The sequence below is a fragment of the Bufo bufo genome, chromosome 7, assembly GCF_905171765.1.
Source record: "Bufo bufo chromosome 7, aBufBuf1.1, whole genome shotgun sequence".
NCBI classification, from domain to species: Eukaryota; Metazoa; Chordata; class Amphibia; order Anura; family Bufonidae; genus Bufo; species Bufo bufo.
Window position 1 is genome coordinate 215,142,007 of NC_053395.1, and position 20,539 is coordinate 215,162,545.

Below are 20,539 nucleotides of genomic sequence, written 5' to 3' on the forward strand. Positions count from 1 at the left end.
CATTTAGACTCAGACACTGCAATACATTATCCATTTTACTGCATCACTGACCCTTTAAGTGCCACTCGAGGGCTTGACAGAATTTAAAATCACTCGCATCCACTTGTCGCGCCGTGGGACTATCACGCATCCCCAATATGCAAGTAAATCAATTCGGGAGGAACTCTAATCTTTACATGATCTTACATTCATAAGTCCCCTATAGGATGCCTGGAACTGAAAATGGTGCAATGGAAAGGTATACTTCCCTTATGTTTTTCATTTTAGTGATCTCCCATGATGCATCATTTCCAGCCTTTAGTTTTTTTAAAGGGCATCTGTCAGCAGTTTTGTACCTATGATACTGGTGACCTGTTACATGTGCGCTTGGCAGCTGAAGGCATCTGTGTTGGTCCCATGTTCATATGTGTCCACATTGATGAGATAAATGAAGTTCTAATATATGCAAATGAGCCCCTAGGAGCAGTGGTGTGCACAGGGGGGCGGAGGGCGGTCTGCCCCGGGTGCCAGCTCTCACAGGGGTGCCACTGCCAGGCCCAGAAGCAATGAGCGCTTCCATCAATACAGATGAAAACGCTCATTGCTGAAGCGCTGACACCCACGGGAGCAGAGCGCATAGTTCCCTGCCCCGCCGCCGATCACCACCATAGGCCTCAGGCCTATGCGGTAGTGAAATCCCGGCGCAGGCACACGCGACTTTTATTGGCTAATGCATTTTTTGGGAATATCTCAGGAACGGCACGTGCTAGAGAACTAAGACCTGGTCTAAAACCTTCCCGGACACCTGATTTACCTTGTGATTGTAACTGTGACGGTGCGGATTGCTTTAGCGGACATACACACATACACTCATATATTAGATGTCCTATATATAAAAGGCATTTCTATCATAGTGATGGCTGGTACCCATGTTTTGCGGATCCGTAATTTGCTGACCGCAAAACACTTACAATTGTGTAAATGGACCCTTAGGGTTTCAAACTGGCCCACAGCAAATCCATCTATCCCAGCAAACAATAATAAATGAAAATTAAACTTACCAGGGGAAGAGTCCAGGACTCTTCTCCAGCAGAGCCCGCCCATGAGCATTGCGCTAATTATGCGGAGTGTGGTACGAGGTGTATGTGGCCAAACTACAATGTATGTGTCATGAAGTGAGGTGTACCACCCTTGGTGTCACTGGCACAGTGACCAGAAGAGTCCAGGACTCTTCTCCTAGTAAGTCTTACTATTCTGTGTGGGGATGGGTGGCTTTTTGTGGGAAGATTTGTGACCCTAAACCCCAGCTCTACCACAGTATTCTGGTTGTTTAGTGGACTGAAGTCAGGTGGCACAGTCCCTTTAAGAAACAGCACTCAGCCCTCGCCATAGATCCAGTATCGTGTGAGACCTCACAGCTAAGGGGGCTTGGAGACATCTTATACCCACTCGCTATAGATGGTGGTTATAATGACCAAAGGGCCCATTACAAGCTTTGCTGGGGGCCCATCTATCAGTCTAGCTCTCGGTTTCCATAAGGACTATATTGCTTGTCTTATATTTCGGGGGTTCTGCCTATCTCAAGGCAGATCCTGTGAGAAATTTGAGTAAAGAGAAGCCCAAGCAACCAAATCAGTACCAGGAGGAGGGGCCTTATTAGAAGATATCTGCCTAAATTTACTCTGGATGTTGCCTAGCAACAGTCAATGCACTCACTAAGTGACAACAGCAAGACTCCATCTCCCTGTGTGGCCTGTTGTCACTCAGAGGTTTTCTAAGCCACTTCCTGTCCGCTCTAGATGACATATGGCTATTACCAAACAGTCGTGTATCTCACTTAGACCCAAAGGCCTGACATCATCGCGATTTCTGGAAGAAATATGGAGGTTGGAAGCCAACATTCAATGTTAAGGAATGAAGGTATAACTTCATCACAGTGGAGCTGTCCTTTAAATCATAGCGGTCTATATCTGGCGGGCCTGTGCCTAGTGCCATGGACTTCATAACCAATCAGTAAACCACTTCTAAGCATAGTAGCCAATAGCCCTGGGGAAAAAATATGGTTCGCGGGAGGGGTGGAGCTTATTTAAATTGACCTCAAAGTGGGAGTTTTTTGGCTGGGAGGTCCCAGGGTGGGGCGTAAATGTCCCAGGATATGTTGTAAACAGCAACCAATCACAGCGCAGCTTTAATTTTTCAAGAGCAGAATACAAAATGAAAGCTCAGCTCCGATTGGCTTCTATGGCCAACAAACTCAGATCTCTTGCTGTCACTGGAACCGATTCCCCCAAAAAAATAAATCCTATCGCCGGATAGCGACAGAAGCCGCATGGGAATATCATAGTAAATATTACAGTGGATGGTAATGGATGGAATAGTCCCGTAATTAAGCAATTACATAAATTTCCACCAAAATTAATTACATTTTATCATTGTTTTATAATGAAATTGAATGCAGTCATTTGCATTTTAATTAAATGTCTGTTTTTACATTGTCAAAAGCAAGAAATGTCTGAGAATATTTCAATGTGAAGAAAAAAAAAAACGGATGGCTTTTGTTTGATTAGTGCATGGAGCTCGAGATCGTCGGAAGGTTATTGAAATATTACATTCACGTTTGGGGGCAAAGTTAAAAATGTAACGCAGCATCCAAATCTATTGTTCCCTGTTATCAGCCATTATTGATGGGAGACAACGGTACAGAAATTTCTGGACAGTCCATAAAAATAGGCAAATTGTTTTTCCTGTGTCCGTGAAAAAAATGGATGTGTCCGTGATTTTTTTGAGGCTGCTGGTACACGACTAGATTATTTTGGTGTAAATTATTGTGGTTTTACAGCTCTTATCAGTATATTGAGCTATAGAAATTTGCTACTTACAATCTTTAGCATTTAAAATGGTTTTCCAATTTGTCTGTAAAAAATAGTGGCTGTCCGTGATTTTGGTATAAGTTGTCCAGAAAAAAGAAAAAATTCTGGTTGGCAACCCTGATGGGAGAGGCTGGGTCCAAAAGACCCTATCACAGCTATTTTCTCCATTGGCTGTGCAGCTGAATGCAATCAGAGATTATAGATGGGAGATAATCACATTTTTATATTTAACATATTTTTTTATAATTTTTTTGATGATGATATTTTTAATTTTCCATGTCACTATCTATATTTAAACAAAAAAAACGAAATCCTACAGTTTTCCCACTGGCCGCTAAGCCTAATAATAGGCTCCACTTCTTGGGTCTGTACAGATCACTTTAGGCCTGTATGACACCAACAGATTATCTGACCAATATCTGTCCAATCAGACCAATAGTTGGTGTGTATAACAAAACGTCTGTGTGTTATTGGCCATCAGGAAATCGGTCAGATAATCTGTTGCTGTAATACAGGCCTTACTGAAGTTACCTGCTTATCTGTCATCCTGCCTGTAATGAGATCACCTCTGTGTAGTGATAAGACAGGATCCACCACTCACAATAGGTGATTGTCAAATTTTATCTATTCTTTCCTCGTACAATGACCTCTGCACTGGTCACAGAGCATGCCTAAAAAACTCTCTCATAGAAGTCAATGATCCCCTCCGGACCAATGCATACTTACCTCCTCCATTTGCTCGTGACGGGCCGGCTGCCGCCATCTTGATTGAAGATCTCGGCTGAAATCTCGTACGTGGTGACTTATGACATCACCACACCAGCTGGCTTGATGACGTAATCTCGCGCCGCGCAGGATTTCGCTCCAGACCTTCAAGCAAGATGGCGGCGGCCGGCCCGTTGCGAGCAAATGGAGGCAGTAAGTTTGATTAAAAAAAAATAATTATGTTAATTTCACACTGTTCTTACACTCAGATGCCACGATCATGTCTGAATACGGCATCTGAGGGGTACAATGACGGGACGGCAGCGCTATCGCAGCTCCCTGTCATTGCACCCGCTGCTTACAAAAAAATGCGCTTCGTGATGAAGTAATTCGTCAGAAAGCAAATTTTTTTGTAAAATTCGGCGAATCAGCCGAATTAAACTTTTCATAAATTCGCTCATCTCTATGTCATGAACACTATTGAAAGTCAATGGGGGACGGATCCGTTTTCTATTGTGTCCGAGAAAATGGATAGATAGATGCAGCGCTATGCAGCGTTATTCTGTCCACTAAGGGGACGCAACCAAACGGAACGGAATGCATTCTGGTGCATTCAGTTTCGTTCAGTTAAGCTTTGTCCCTATTGACAATGAATGGGGACAAAACGGAAGCGTTATTCCCCCGCTATTGAGATCCTATGACGAATGTGAAAGTAGCCTTATACTTTGGGATTAGAAGTTTCAAAGTTTTCTCTTAGCAAACTTGTTGAGATGTGGACAAATATTAATGTGCCAAAGTCCACAAGTAATGATGCGTGAAGTCAGTGTATTTATGGGCCCGTGAAATATACAATTAATAATTCTTCTGCCGGTGCATCATTAAACCAGTTAATGACTATATACTGAGAGGGAAAATTACACTGGTTTTATAGGTTCAAGAAATATATTGCTACAGACAGTTAAGTCTTACATTACTGACAGGAAGGGGCAATGTGCTAGTAAGGATAAAGAATGTGTAAAAGATCCAATATCATCAGTATTTATATAACATTTATGTAGGGAGTCATAAGTGTATCTCTAAAATGTATCTATCTATATATCTATCAATCATTCTCCTATCTATCTATCTATCTATCTATCTATCTATCTATCTATCTATCTATCTATCTATCTATCCATCCATCATCTATCTCAAATCTATAACTTTATTGGCAGGACTAATTCCATATTAGCATTAAAGCAAGTGGGAAATAAATGGGATGGGGATAGGGACACTTTCAGGGTAGGTGTACAGGAGCCCATGACATATCACGCTCCTCTCAGTCTATGGCAGGCACTGACATATTGTGCTGCTATGGCCGCTGTGTTCTCTTCCCCCAGCAGTATAGAGTGTCTCTCTTGCTCCTCCATGGAGGTGACGTTTGGGCAGAGATCAGACAGTCTCCCAAAGTGATTGTCCCTCACTGCTGAGTATTTGGGGCACCGCACCAGAAAGAGAGCCTCATCATCCATGGCCTCCTGGTCGCACTGCTGGAACAGTCTGCTTTCCCTAGGTTTGTAATTCTGTTGGTGCTGCCCGGATCAGATGAGCAGGCTGTGGGCACTCAGTCTGTAGCGGCTCAAGATCTGTTGGTCTCTGAGGATGGGGAGTTTCTTCAGATATGGAGCCAGTTTGTACTCCCCCTGCAGGCTCTGGTATACTGTCAGCTTATGTGATGTTCTTATGTTGTTGCTCCAGATGCTAGGCAGTTGGCAGTTGAGAGCAGTTCAGTGCAGTCAGTAAAATATGGTCTGGGGAAGTTTAGTCTGCAGCCAAGGGAAGATAATCCCAAGTCAGACCCAAAAATCCTGATGCCTCAGTCAGACCGCAGAGTCAGACAAGGGAGTTGGCCAACCAAAGCTAATGCTGGACTCTAAAACCTTCAGAAGTCAAGTAATCTGACAAGTAGCTACCCCTCTGAGTTGTGCGCAGACCAAGGGTAGGCCTCAAGAAATAAATAACAGAAACCCAGAGTATTAAGTATAAGGAGAGACTAGTGGAGATGAGATTGTTGCCTCAGCCTATGGAATCCATTAGCACCCAATGTGAGACAGAAGATAGCCTACGGTGCCTGTTCACAATCTACAGTTATAGTAGGTACAAGCTGTATTTGGAGCCGCATTCCTCTATGGATAGTGTGAACGTACTATTGGAAATTGTGAGTGAGCCAGGAAGGCAAAATATATGTGCCGGCCGTGTGAGACAGAGACGTATATTGATGTATACTCACACCTGGAAGACAGACAGTCAGCCAGAAGTTACAACAGCCTGAGTGTGACCAGAGTCCAAAGCTCACCAAGAGCCTGTTATTAGGATTACAGATACAACTAACTTCTGATGTCCTTTGAATGGATTACAACTACCGCTTTGCATTGCAAAAATCTGTACATCTACCTCAAGGCAAGTGATTCACACTAAATGTTCCATTTATGTATTCAAATGGACTCCTCTTTATTTTACCACCTCATTTGCATCCAAGGGTGCTGGCGTCACAACATCAGGGACCATGCCTTCCCTGCACCTTAAATCCTATACCATCAAGGGCACCTCAACCAACATCTGGCAGGAGATCCCTCAACACCAGAGTGTGCCCTGAAGGAATCGGGTGCCTTCCTTCCCATCACTGCTCGCTGTCCTAGGGAGCTCTGCTAAACCGTGAGTACCAACTACTAAACCCAACCAGCTACCCACACTCAAGCGCGCCTCTGCGGCCCAAACGCTGCAGTAGAAGCTGGTACTGCTGCTATGTAGATGGTCTCTGAATAATAGCGCCCTCTTCTGGACAGCAAGATATAGTGGAAACAGCTCTGATCAACAGGCACTGTTAGAGGTGCTCCGACGGACCTGGAAAGGGTGTTTGCAGAATTCTTGGTGGAATATTTCTGTTGGCCCAGGGTCCTACTTTGACCAGTCTGGTCGGTTGGTAATAGTAGCAGAAGGTTATCTGCATAAAGCAGAAATTTCACCTGGGTGTCATGGAGGGTGATACCTGGTGCCGAGGAGGACTCCAGAGCTGCCGCCAGCTCATTGATGTAGATATTGAAGTTTGGACTGAGGCTGCAACCCTGTCTGACTCCTCTGCTTTGCTAGAAATAAGCCATTTTCCTCCCATGTACCTTCATGCTGCATCTGTTCTCAGTGTAGGAGTTTCTGATGACATCATATGTTTTTCCTCCTATTCCGCTTTCCAGAAGTTTCAGGAATAGGCCTTGGTGCCACACTGAGTCAAAAGGCCTTCATAAAGTCCACAGAAAAGGCATAGATCTTTCCATGCTTTGTATTGTGCACATGGCTCTTGATGAGGCCTTGCAGAATATAGATGTCGTTTGTGGTGCAGTGGTTTGGCATGAAGCCTGCTTGGCTTTTGCTGAAGACTTTGTGCTGGGTGAGGAAGCTGAGGACCCTCTTATTCAGGATGCTATTGAAGAGTTTCCCCAGGTTGCTGCTGACACCTAGCCCTGGATAGTTGGCTGAGTTGTATCTGTCTCTGCTCTTGTGTATGGGTGTTATGAGGCCTTCTTCCAGCTCTCGGGGAAGTAGCCAACACTCAGCACAACTTTGAAAGGTTTTACTATTGTGGCCTGGATACCCGGCGTATTTTATAATTTCTGGAAGAAGCCACTGGATTTTTTACTCTTTATCAATGACATCCTCTCTGTTATCTACTGCAGTGTGATTGGTTTATCCAGAGGGTTAGGAAAATCTTTGATTTTTTTTTCTCCATATCCTTCAATTTTTTCTTGATTTCTTTTTGTTTTGGGCTTTGGTCCTCCTTCAGGATGTCTTGGAACCAGATGTTGCTGTTTGGGATGTTGTTGTTCTTACAGTTTGTTTTCATGAGGTTCCATAGTTCCGAGAGTTGTCCTGGAGAGCATCTTGGAAGTTGGAGGAACTTGGTTGAGATGTCATCTTGTTTTTTCTTTCGGAGTATGGTTTTGCATTGCCATTGTATGGTGTAGTAGGCTTCCCTCGGACTGGGGTTGTTCAGGTCTGAATGTTTTCTATTTGAGACCATTCTTAGAACCTTCCTTACATCTTTTCACTCCCAGTCAAACCAACGGTTGGGTTGTTGCTTTCTTGGCCTCTTGTTGTTGTGTCTTTTGAGGTCGGACATTTCTGCCATGGTCTTTTACCGCGAGATTTACTCCTTCTGGGTTCAGCTCATATATCTTATTATGGAAGCTATGGAGCATCTCATAGATCCCTGGTCTGTTTATGTTCTCTGTGTATTTTGGACGACATCTTAGACTATATTAAAAGTTAGAGGAAGGCTGAAGAAGCTGGTCTGCTGCGGTGTTTGTGAAGGTTGTTTGCATGTTGATTTAATGTATAGGAGCAGTTGGTTGTGGTCTGACAGGTGTGTTTGTGGGGTGACTATGAAGCCACCAACATTTGTTGGGTCCATGTCTGTGATGGCATAGTCTACCACACTCCTGCCTACAAGGTAATTTAGGATATGTCTATCAAGAGAATCTCCATTGGTGTGGCCATTGAAAATACAAAGTCCGGGGCTTCGATAAAAGTTCAGCAGTTTTCTGCCACTCTTATTAACTGTGCCGTCATAGCTGTTCCTCTCTGCATGCACTGAGCTGTCACAGTCAGTGTCTGCTCTGAATATATAGAGGTTTCCGTCAGTGGTCAGGTAGTTTCTCTTCTTCCCTGTTCTGAGGTCTCCATAGATAAGACCATTGCCCAGGGCCTGGAAGTGGGTGGCTTTCCTCTGTAGGATCTCAAAGCTGTCTGGATTGAAGTACAGAGACTGTGGTAGAGCTATGTATAATGCATAGAGGTGGATGTTATCTATCTATCTATCTATCTATCTATCTACCTATCTATCTCATATCTGTCTGTCTATCCATCTAATTTCTATTTAATCCATGCTATATCTATCTATTTTCCACAAATCTGTATAGTAACATCCACATTTACCTACTGGGGTGGTCACACATGCTCAGTTCCATCCTTTAACCGCAACCAGCCATATCTATTGTTAGAAGCTGTGTCAGTTACAGGGAGAGAGCAGCAGCAGAATGTACACCCGCCCTGAGCTGTGACAGGAAGAGAGCTGCAGAAGAAAGGACACACCCCTGAGCTATAACAGGAAGAGAGCTGCAGAAGAAAGGACACACCCCTGAGCTGTGACAAGAAAGAGAGCTGCAGAAGAAAGGACACACCCCTGAGCTGTGACAAGAAAGAGAGCTGCAGAAGAAAGGACACACCCCTGAGCTACCAGCCTGAAGATAATCTAGCAGGGCAATGAATGTGGAGATCTCTGGATCCATGTGAGGTACAGGACTGGTTATAGCTTTGTTAGAAATATATTGTCATGTACTATATGAGAGAGGTTGGGTTACACACAGAGCCAGGAGAGGAAGAGAAAAGAGAGCAGTCATCTTAAAGGGAGGTGAAACTAAGGAACTGTGTGAGCAGAGAATCTGACGACATCGAGGTGTGAGAGCATCCCACAGATACCAGAGCTGCAGCTAAGTGAAGATGATCATGTTCAAGTCCCTAATCCTGTCCAGAAGAAGAAAGATTGCGGCCAGGAATGCTGATGAGAGCAGGGGAACAAAGCAACATACACTGCGGTACCGCATGCTTGTTGGAGAGGCGTTTGTTCTGTTCAGAGTCACCAGCGGATGCAAAATAGACCTGGGTCGGTAAGATCGTGCACGCACCTCATCACAGTGTTAGCGCCTAGAGACTGAGACCAGGCCTGTAGTTAGTTAGTTAGTTAGTTAAGGTTTCTGTTTGCCACAAGTGTTACTCCTGTTCATTTCAAGGACTTCATAACTCAAAGGGGTTCTACAGTTTGTTTTAACTGATGATCTGTCCTCTGGACTAATATCAACTGGCCTGGGCAAGGCTAAGCTCCGTTCACTTGAATGGAGCTTAGCCCCGCCCAGGCCAGTTGATACTAGTCGTGACGTCACTGGGCCTGCGGTAAACAGTGAGAAGGCCGCGGCGCTGCTGGAGCGCCGCTGCTTTCTCAAACAGCTGATCGGCGGGGGTCCCGGGTGTCGGACTCCCGCCGGTCAGATGCTGATGCTTTATCCAGAGGATAGATCATCAGTTAAAACAAACTGTAGAACCCCTTTAAAGCAACATTTCACATTGATAAAATTCTTACGAACTTAAGCCAGGCTGGTGTTTTCTTGCTTAGGAGGAATGCTCAGGCACGTGCTACAGGACCAGTTATGGGAGGGGGAATACTGTAGAACTTGTTAAGATTGTAAGCTGTTGTGCTGCACCGCAGGAAAGCCCGTAACACACACCTATACAGTGGTTCTTGTTTTTAGGGTAATAACAGGTAAGGTGTGGCAGTTTAGTTGTGCCCGCCAGCAGGTAAATTATTTCATTTTTCTCCTTCATCCATTGGATGGCGCCGTGCTGTGCAACACAAGGGTCTCAGCCTTCAGACTGGGTGTATGTAAATTGATTGTATGTTCCCAGCATTTGTGGTTGTGTTTATTGCCACATTTAAGTAAAATTCTGTTCTGGCAAAAGCTGGTGTTGGGGTTGCTTTCCTTTTATCCTGGGGAGCCCACCCCGGTACACGGGTTACACATTCATCTCAGTATAAGGGATCTCTACCCATCAGCTTTGCCTGGAGATCAGTTCATTATATGGTAACATTTACTGTATAAATCCCTGTATGTAAGCAACACAAATCTGATGAAAGTAAGACCAAAAATGAATGAATAATATAAGGTCACATCCAAAGTACTTGTCACTCTGGTGGACTCTAGATCCCTCTGGAGGGATTTATTAGGCTGCAGTACAGATTATAATATCCGAAAGGTGCGCTCGTACCTGTGACATTATACTGGTAGTGGAAACAATTACTGTTCAGGACACAGAGCTCAGTCTCCACATCCTCAGGACAAGTCTTCCCGTCAGTCGGAATTCTCAGTGGAAATCTCGTCCTTGACCTCGTAGAGTTGATGTCGCATGACTGATGGGAAAAGCAGAGGAGAAGATGGTTAATATCATGAATGCTGCATCTCAGGCCCTCGCATGACGGATATCTGCAGAAGCAAATTTCACAGATGCTGACCCAACCTGAGATTGTCATGCGGAGATCGGGCGCCAATTAGACAAGCTGCAGTCGAGAAACATGTTACATCAAAAACACAGGACAGAATTTGAATAATTTTAATTGCTCATATGTCCTAGAATTCATATTGCCAAATGTATGTATTCTAGCAAAACTAGCTGATCAGGAGTCTAGGAAAGCTGGGTGACAACACAGACTGCCCCTGTGCAAGACCAATATATGGGCTCCTTGCTCTTAAAGGCCACAAACACCTTCAAAACCAATTGAAGTGAAAAGTGAAGCAACTTTGCAATAGGTCTTAATTAGAAATGTTGTATCATTTTGTTTCAACAACTCCCTTGAAGATCTAAACAAATTCAGATGGGAGGGAATATGAGTACAGGATCAGACTACACAGTTTGATTGTTGTCTGTTACCATGGAGACACATTGTCTGCATAGGAGCTGTAGGAGCAAAACAATTGGACATTTTTAATGACCACCTAATTTCACAGAAAAAAAAAGACATACATTGTAAACTAAAACAGATGAAAACTTAAGGCGGTGACTTACCTTATTTAGAGGCAGGGATCGTGACTGTTATGAGACCCAAAAAGATAGGGGGTGTAATTATTGCTTACAGTGATACTAATCACAGTGGCCCCCTACAGCCACCACTAGAGAGAGGTTACAGCATAAAAATGTATGCACACTCATAGAGTTCAATTCTAGCTCTTTAAACCTATATGCACTGAGAGGTGGCTGTAGAAAGCCAGATCATTAACCCCTTCTCGATATCTGCTGTACATGCACGGTGCTGTCAGGAAGTCGTTGCCAACTTAGTGATAGATGCATCATCTAAGTGGCAAAAGGCAGCATCTAAGTGGCAAGAGACAGTTAAGGGGCTTCCTTTGTCAACGCGTCAGCACCTTCCCCCCCCCCCACCCCCGGGTGCTAATAGGTTGCTATAACTGCTAAGGGTCTAATCACGACCTCCAGGTCTGCCATCTTAGTGCAGAGGCAGGGCCTAATAGGCTGTACAGAAGTATTACAGTGTATTTTACCAGACCCAATTTAATATTCAAGTCACCTTGAAGAACTAGAAAAAAAAATCAATAACAAAAATCACCTTTTTAACTATATCAGGCCCATTGTTATTACAAATGAAAAAAATACATGATTGGTACTACAGTACCACACCCTATCACTTAAAAAAAAAAAACTGTGGCGGAAATATATATATATTTTTTTAATAAACAGCAGCTAAAAACTTGTACTACAAAAATTGTACCAATGAAAACATTGCCCAAAAATATTAATAAAAGTTTTTCATGCAATAAAATTAACAAATTATGAAAAGGTCCAGCTTCTCCAAAAAGTAACAATCTTTATTAAATATTACATGGTGCAGATAAAATCCATAATCCAAAAAAACTGCATCTGCGCGTTTCGCACCTCTCTGGTTAGGTCCTTAGTCATGACCTAAGTCATGAGAGGTCTGAAATGCGTAGACGCATTTTTCTTTGGATTATGGATTACAGTGTTACAGTGGTGTAGGAGAGCCTGCGGTGGAGAGCAGGGCGCTGTAATTTCTGTGCGTGCCTTTGATGCAAACCTTTTGCTTTACTTTCTATTTTTTTAAAATAATTTTCTTTGTTAATAAAAAATATGTTTATTAAAGCCTTGCCGTCATTTCCACGCACATTTACTTTCCAATAACCGGTGCCCGGTGCAGCCTGGGCTGACAGTTATTAAATGTCTGTCAATAATTCACTATCCTACATTTCATTGTACGTCCTCTGGTGACTAATTAACTTCCCGCGCTCCCTCGTTCAATGCCGGCAGCTCGACGAATTACTCCAGACTGATAAGCGCAAATAAATGAGAAAAAAAACAGCAAACTCACTACCAAATAAACAGGAAATTGGATGGGTTTTATTAAATTTCTGCTAAAAGGAATAGCTCATTATCTAGAGGAATAGGGGTCTGCATCCTACGAATACGAGTCCAAAAACAACAGTGAAGTAATTTTTACTGAGAGAACCTATTAATAACCGCTATGGACGGACACCGCGGCTAATTGGCCTTTATCTGCCATCTAAATGTCCCCGTGTCTAGTACATGTCAGCAGATTCTCGCCATAGTTCTCTACAGAACTGTATTTCACTTTCACCCTCAAGTAGTTTAATTAGATCGATCAAAGTAATGATTAAAGCGCGCAGGAGACTTCAGCACGATTCCAGGATGGGAGGTGTCAGAACTGAGACCTAATATTAAAAGTGCAAATCTGAAAATTAAAGTTACTATAGAGACATTAGTAGAACCGATACGGGAAAGAATGGGTCCCCTCCCTTAGCAAAATGGCTGGTATCAAACTGGGTATGCCAACGCGGTATCTATTACTGATGATCCCAGGTTTTGTTGCATGTGTCCTCCTACTATTACTTGCGCTGCAATCCGTCCATCTCTCAGTAAAGTCAGTGTTCAGCTTAGCTTCTGTGTCCATGACTCTAAGGCCAGATCTACTGTGGCACACAAGCAAAGCAGAACATGTAGCTCTTAGGGTCTGTTCATGCAGTAGCCCAGGAGGTGTGCGTGGAGGATTTGAGTAGTAGTTGTGACTTTGTGGGTGGTGGCAATCTCCACTCTGGCACAATATATGCCTATACTGTGGCATATATCAGAGCTGTCGGTGACAGGCGTATATATACGAAAGTCCTCCAGACGTACAGTAGCTTCAATATGGAGCCGAAATGTGATATGAACAGATTTCTTTCAATGACTGTGAGAGCACCGCATGGGTATTTACAGGGGCACCAGACACTATGGGTGCCACTATAGATAAGCGAATCGAAGTTGACGAAGTGGAATTCGATCCGAATATCAGGAAAAATTCGATTCCCACCGAATTTCCTCACGCTTTGTGGTGACGAATCGCATTTTTTCTGCTGCACATGTTAGGACATGGAGCAAAGAACTCTGGGAACGAGGGATCACCCACAATGCCACGCATGCAGCCAATCAGCAGCTAGCTAGCCCGTGTGATGTCACAGCCCTATAAATAGCCTCAGCTATCTTTGATTCAGCCATTTTGCAGTGTGATTAGTGCAGGGACAGACGTCAGCAGGTGCTAGGGAAAGTGGTAGAAAAGACTAAAACATTTTTTTGGCTGAATAGAAGTTTAGGGAAAAATAATTAGAAGTGTAGGGAAAGAATAGGGAGGAATTATTTGACACTATAAAAGGAGAACAGGGTCCAATAGGGGAGTATACAGCCTGGGTAATAGGAACAATCCTATTACACCTTGCTGCACTGACTGGGGATCGAAATTGCTATTATACTGCTGCTTTTTGGTTTGCAATAGATGATACCTCTGTGCAAGTGCTGTGTGTTACAGTCATTAACAGGATGTATTGCTAGGAAATATTTGTACGTCTTATTAGCCATTCTGCGGTGCAGCTATACTGTATGTTCTAAAGTATTTTTTGGGGTGTTTTAGTGGGAAAAAAAGTCTTATTAGCCATTCAGCGGTGCAGTTATATGTTCTGAAAAGCTTTTTGGGTTGTATTAGTGGGAAAAAAAAGGCTTGTTAGTCATTGTGCGGTGAAGGGATAAAATAACAGCCTTTTTTTGAGTTGTAGTAATTTCCTTTTTATTTATTTATTTGGTCTAACAGTATGTCAGACAGAGAAGAGCCAGGCCCTGCACAGGGGAGTGGCAGAGTCCTAAATGTTTCTGGCGCAGGCACAGGTCGCAGCAGAGTAAGGGGCCGTGGCAGCAGGGGTTATTTCAAGAGGCCTGAGCTCCCAGTGTTATCTAGAGGTCGTGTCTTGACCAGCAACCCAGCGGTTCTTGAATGGTTGACTTGGTCATCCACTTCATCCCAAATGACATCAGACAACCCCAGCCAAGAGCCGGTGGGTTCGTCAGACACAACCCTTAGTTGGCATGGCCCGGGAGCAGGCCCTGTGCCCTCACCTGTCCTCAACCTGCCTCTGTCCTTTTCTGTTCCCTCAGCCACACAAGTATTGCATGCTGTGGGCTCAGCTCCACTATACAGCAAGGACGAGTTAATAGAAGACAGTCAGCAGCTACTGGCAACTGGCCAGCCAAGATGTGGAGGAGACATCTGCCGCTTCCTCCGGTAGGCGGGCAAGTAGTGATGAGTAGAGTGGCGTGGGAGCTGGTGTTACAAGCGGTCAGGCTCCTGGCTCCGAGACCGTTGAGGAGGACATCAGTGATGTGCAGACAGTACGTGATGATGATGTAGCCGATTGCAATTGGGAGCCGGGTGACAAAGGGACTTCATCATCATACGGGAGAAAAGTGTGGCAGCTTGCAAGTGAGGCAGCAGGAGAGCCAGCAAGTCGGTAGCGTGGTCGGGAGTCAGCAGGGTGGCAGCAGTGAGAGGTCGTGAGCCAAACCAAGCCCGGAAAGTAGTGGTGCAGTGGTTCACGGAGGCAGTAGCCACAGCAGTCAGTCAGTGTGGAGTGTTGGGGGTAAAATCACCTACTCGGTGATGTGGCAGTTTTTCATGAAGCCGCTGGAGGTGAACATGGCCATATGTAGAATCTGTGGGCAGAAAGTGAAGCGTGGCCAGGGTGCCAATGTCAGCACCACGGCCCTACATCAACATATGCAGCGTCACCATAAAGTGACCTAGGAGAACCGTAGCTCCGATGTGGTGGTCCAGCCTGCCGCAGCAACCACTGCATCACCCAGTGTCACGCACCCAATTTCAGGCAGTCAAGGCTCCACCACCTCAGCCGAAGGGAGCTGTCTGCTTTCCCATCATCTACAGGTCCTGATGCTCCTCTTCCTACTACTCCCCGTCACTCATTTCATCAGCAGTCACCAAAGCGATTGCCAAGAGACAGCAATTTGTGTGGTCATCCTATGGCGCAAAAGCTGAACATGCTCCAGGCCAAGTTGCTGGTACCGCAGTCCCTCCCTTTCCAAGTGGTGGACTCTACACCTTTCAGAGAACTGATGGCTTGTGCCGAGCTGAGGTGAAGAGTCCCAAGCCGTCATTTCTTTGTGAAAAAGGCAGAACCAGTCCTGCACAAATATGTAGAACAGAAGGTGAGCCCGTGCTCGAGCCTGTCGGTGTCTACCAAAGTGAACTGCAGCGCCGACGTGTGGCGCTGTAACTACGGTCAGGTACAATACATGTCCTTTATGGCCCACTGGGTGAATGTGGTTCCTGCCCAGCCACACCAGCAACTTGGCCAGATAAAGCCGCTTCCGCCTCCATGTTCTCAAGGCGTTGGTCCTGCAACAATGTCCGCCTCTGCCTCCTCACCCTCCACTGTGTCCTCAGCCTCCACTGCAGTGTCACACTGTTCTGCACCTCATTTGCCTGGGCGAACTGAGTCATACAGGGGAAGAACTGCTCCGTGTACTTCATCAAGAAATCGAATCCTGGCTTTCTCCGCAACAACTCAAAATCTGAACCATGGTGACCGACAACGGGAAGAACATGGTGTCGGCGCTGCATCAAGGAGGGTTAAGCTATGCGCCCTGCATGGCGCATGTGTTCAATCTGGTTGTCAAGCGGTTCCTAAAGTCTTCCACCTATCTGCAAGACATCCTGAAAATGGACAGGAAACTTTGCATGCACTTCAGCCACTCGTACACCGCCAAGCACACCCTCCTTGAGCTGCAGTGGCAGAATGGCGTCCCCCAACATAGGCTGATATGTGACGTTTCCACCCGTTGGAATTCCACCCTCCATCTGTTGGACCGACCATACAAACAGAGAAAGGCTAGTTGACAGTAGTACTCCCCTATGTAACTTTGATGTCAACCAGTGGCAGCTCATGTGTGACACCTGCCGTTTGCTCAGGCCCTTTGAGGAGGCCACGTTATTTGTCAGTCGCCAGGACTACGCAATGAACAACGTCATTCCACTGCTTCATGTCCTGGAACAGATGCTGGTAAATTTGGTTGGTCAGGGGACTGGAGACGTGGCGCCTACATCTCACGGCCACATGAGCCCTGTGGGGGCTGAACTGGAAGAGGAGGAGGACATTGGAGCACAAGCAATGTGTAGCGAAATGGGTGGTTTTTCTACCCAGGTGACAGGAAAGGAGGAGCAGGAGCAGCCGGAGGAGCGAGAGATGAGGAAGACAAGGCAGATGACCCAGGCACACAGTGGCAGTATGCAGTGGAGATGGAGGCAGGGAGTCCCTCCGAGTCACTTGCGCAAATGCCACGCTGCATGCTCACTTGCTTGGGTAGTGACAGCCGAATTGTCACCATTCGGCAGAGGGATGACTTCAGGCTATCCCCCCTGTTGGACCCTCGCTACCGGTCCAAAATGGGGGCATTTTTTACACCCGCAGAGAGAGAGGACAAACTGAACTACTATAGAGACATCCTATGTAGTCAGTTGACCGATTTCTATCTGCGCCATCGTCCATCCTCTCACAGGTCTGACCTGTGGGGCCCTCTGCGCTCTCGTTCCACTGCCATGGCTGCTGTGGCGAGGTAGGAGCAGTACCAGCACCATCAACAGCAGCTTGAGTCTAAAGTCGCTGATGAGTAGCTTTCTTCACCCGCATAGTGAAAAAACTACTCACCAGCAGCAGCAGCTAGACCTGGAGTAGAACCTGAATCAGCAGGTGGTGGCATACTTGGACAGCACTCTGCCACTCCAAAAGGAAGATCCGCTGGACTACTGGGCAGCAAAACTGGATTTGTGGCTGCAACTGGCCAAGTTTGCCCTGGAAAAGCTGTCCTGCCCGGCCAGTAGTGTGGCATCAGAGCGGGTGTTTAATGCAGCGGGGGCCATAGTTACCCCAAGGAGAACTCGCCTGTCAACCCAAAATGTGGAGAGACTGACCTTTGTCAAGATGAATCAGGCGTGGGTCAGCCAGGATTTCCATCCACCAATGCCTGATGCATCAGATTAGATCATCCTTGCTGCCTCACCCAAACCTTGACAAAAGAGACCGGTTTCTTCTGGGTACCTGCCTCAGCTACTATTCTGATGCTGCCACCCGCCTAATGCTACACATCTGATGCCAAGTGCTCCTTCTTACACCCACCATCATCTGCAGGTACTGTTATTGCCACCCACCTCCCCACTCTGTTACCGGGTCACTCTGTGGTCTCCTGATGCTGCTGCCACCTCACCATTCAGGTCTCCTTATGCTGCCGTTGCCAACTCCACACTATGTCATTGTGCCACTCTGTGGTCTCCTCATGCTGCTGCTGCCAACTCCACACTGTCACCTTGACACTCTGTGGCTTCCTCATGCTGCTGCCAACTCACAACTGTGTCTCTGGGCCACTCTGTGGCCTCCTTATGCTGCTTCCACCTCCACACTATGTCATTGTGCCACTCTGTGGTCTCCTCATGCTGCTGCTGCCACCTCCACACTGTCACCTTGACACTCTGTGGCTTCCTCATGCTGCTGCCAACTCACAACTGTGTCTCTGGGCCACTCTGTGGCCTCCTCATGCTGCTTCCACCTCCACACTATGTCGGTGTGCCACTCTGTGGTCTCCTCATGCTGGTGCTATCTCAACACCATGTCACTGGGTCACTCTGTGGTCTCCTTATGCTGCTTCCTCCTCACCACTATGTCATTGGGCCACTCTGCGGACTTCCCACGCTTTTCCCACCCTCCCACTCCATGACTGGGCCACTATTTTGCCTTTTTGGCCTGGTTGACATCATCATTTATTTGACCCAAGGAAAAAGAGACGCAAAATGGATCCTGTCTATGTAGCAGCTGTAAGGCCTGTATGGCCCTATCAGAATTTTCTTATGATTTGGTAGCCAAAAGCAGGAGTGGGTACAAAACACAGAAGACATGCAAATATTCCATTCACGTGTCATCTCTGTCTTGGATCCACTCCTGTTTTTTTTGGGCTTTAGTAATACTGATGGATTATTGACCAAATGCTGACCGAGTGAAGGCAGATGCTCAACAGACAGGATCCGTTTTTTTGGGGTTGTTGTTCTGACGGATCAGAGGAAGGGCAAAATAATCAGTGATGTCAACACAAACTTACTGCTGACAACCTCTCCACTCTGTCGGGGGGCTCTACTTGTATAAGCATTTAATAGAACAGGTTCTGTAGACATCTATGTTGAATCAGCTGACGGTGTAAAAGAAATGCGCTCTTTCACGCTATAGTAGGATCTGGGGCCTTTGCACGGTTCTTTATACCTGGCGCTAACATCGACCTGTAAGGCTGAGTTCATACTTGAGTTATTTGGTCAGTTTTGGCCCCATAACTGCCCAAATGAGTGAAGTGTGCAGTGATTCTAAGAGCGATGCCTGTCATCTGCATGTCATACTGACTCACAGTATTATTTCACTACCTTAGCAGACTCCCTATGCATGTTACTGCAAGGCACAGTGTTCTACACCACTATACAGGCTCTCTACAGCCAGGAAATAGCTGTTTTTAAACACGATTTGCCACAAGTAAATTCAGATCGAATCAAATCTTTTCGGAAAATTCTGCAAACTGACCAAATCGAATTTTTGAGAAATTCGCTCATCTCTAGTTGCTGCACGGCTTACTGAGGATAATTTAAGATTTAAAAAAAAATAAAAAATTCTAGGTTTTGCTGCTAAGTGCTGAGTTGTTAAGGGTCACCATCTGCAGTCTGGAGTTTGTTGAACATTTTTTGTGTTTGGGATATGATGCTGTTATCTTACATTTCATGTCATGCATTAAAAGAAAACTGAACAAGTTTGTGATACAATTCATGTGCACCACCCATGATGCAATGGCCATTCTCTACAGCTGCAAGAAATATAAATGACCCCCTTTGGAATTACCTGGAGTTCTGCATTGATTACTAAAGAACTGTGGTCTAATGTAAAATTTAAGTGAACTTCTGTGATAATGACTTCTCCAAGAACTTTTAAGAACATAAGATGGGAAGTATTGCTTCCCAGGTGCTTTGCCCACTAAAGGCACACAAAGCATGGTTACTGACTAATCTGTTCTTGTCAAGAAAAATTGATTAGTTTCAACCATACCTCGATGCAAACAACTTTAGTAGACCCCAGAAGACTACTATAGAGACGCATGAAGCAGGAATATGTTACAAAAGCATTGCTAAAGACGGGTGTACATCAATCCACAAATTCACAAAAGGAGAAAATTTAAAACTGTTGCTACTCTCCCTAGGATCAGGTGTCCTGTTAAAGGGGTTATCCCATTTTCATACTTACCTGCTGCCAGCGCGCCGTTCACGTCCTGTATTCTGGCTGGGGGCGGGCTTCATCTTGATTGAAGTCTTCTCCCGGCCGGGCCGCGCGCTGAACTGAATGCGCATGCGCCATGGTGACTTATTCCTGGCCAGTATAGTACAGAGCCAGCGTGCGCGTTCGCGGTTCTGTACTATTCTGGCCAGGAAGAAGTCACCATGGAGCGTGCGCGTTCCGGACAGTGAGCGGCCCGGCCGGGAGAAAAGAAGGAGTCTTCTACGCAAGCGCGGCCACTGGGATTCCGGAGAATATTAGTGGCCGTAACTAGGGGAGACCGAATGACAACAATGTAGGTAAGTGGGGATGAATTTTCTCCTAAACGGTGGGAATTGGTTAATCAAATATATTTACAAAAATTATCACTGTCAAATCATTAACAGATTTAACAGTGATCATTATGATGGAATACCCCTTTAAGATCACTCTAAGAGTATCTTTTTCTTGCAATCGTATATATTAAGTGAGGTTGGACAAGTCTGGAAATTTGGTGTCAAAAGAGTTTTTGAGGACTCTAATACTGATAGCCTATCGTTAAGATTGGTCATCAATATCTGATTGGCGGGGGTCCAACTTCCAGCACTCCCACCGATCAGCTGTTTTGCAGTTTGCCCTAGGGCAAGGAATAGGCACAGCTCTATCTACTGTGTTGTGGGTAGGACTAGTTTCTGCAGCACT

The 20,539-nt window shown here is 45.5% G+C and overlaps 1 protein-coding gene across 1 annotated transcript in view; it reads right to left on the bottom strand.

Annotated features, from left to right (window-relative positions):
- Positions 1–20,539, bottom strand: part of THSD7B (thrombospondin type 1 domain containing 7B) — a 594,761-nt gene that overhangs the window by 70,108 nt on the left and 504,114 nt on the right. Inside the window, 1 exon segment of the mRNA XM_040440450.1 lies at positions 10,407–10,548. Within this exon segment, the coding sequence (XP_040296384.1) occupies positions 10,407–10,548 (142 nt within the window).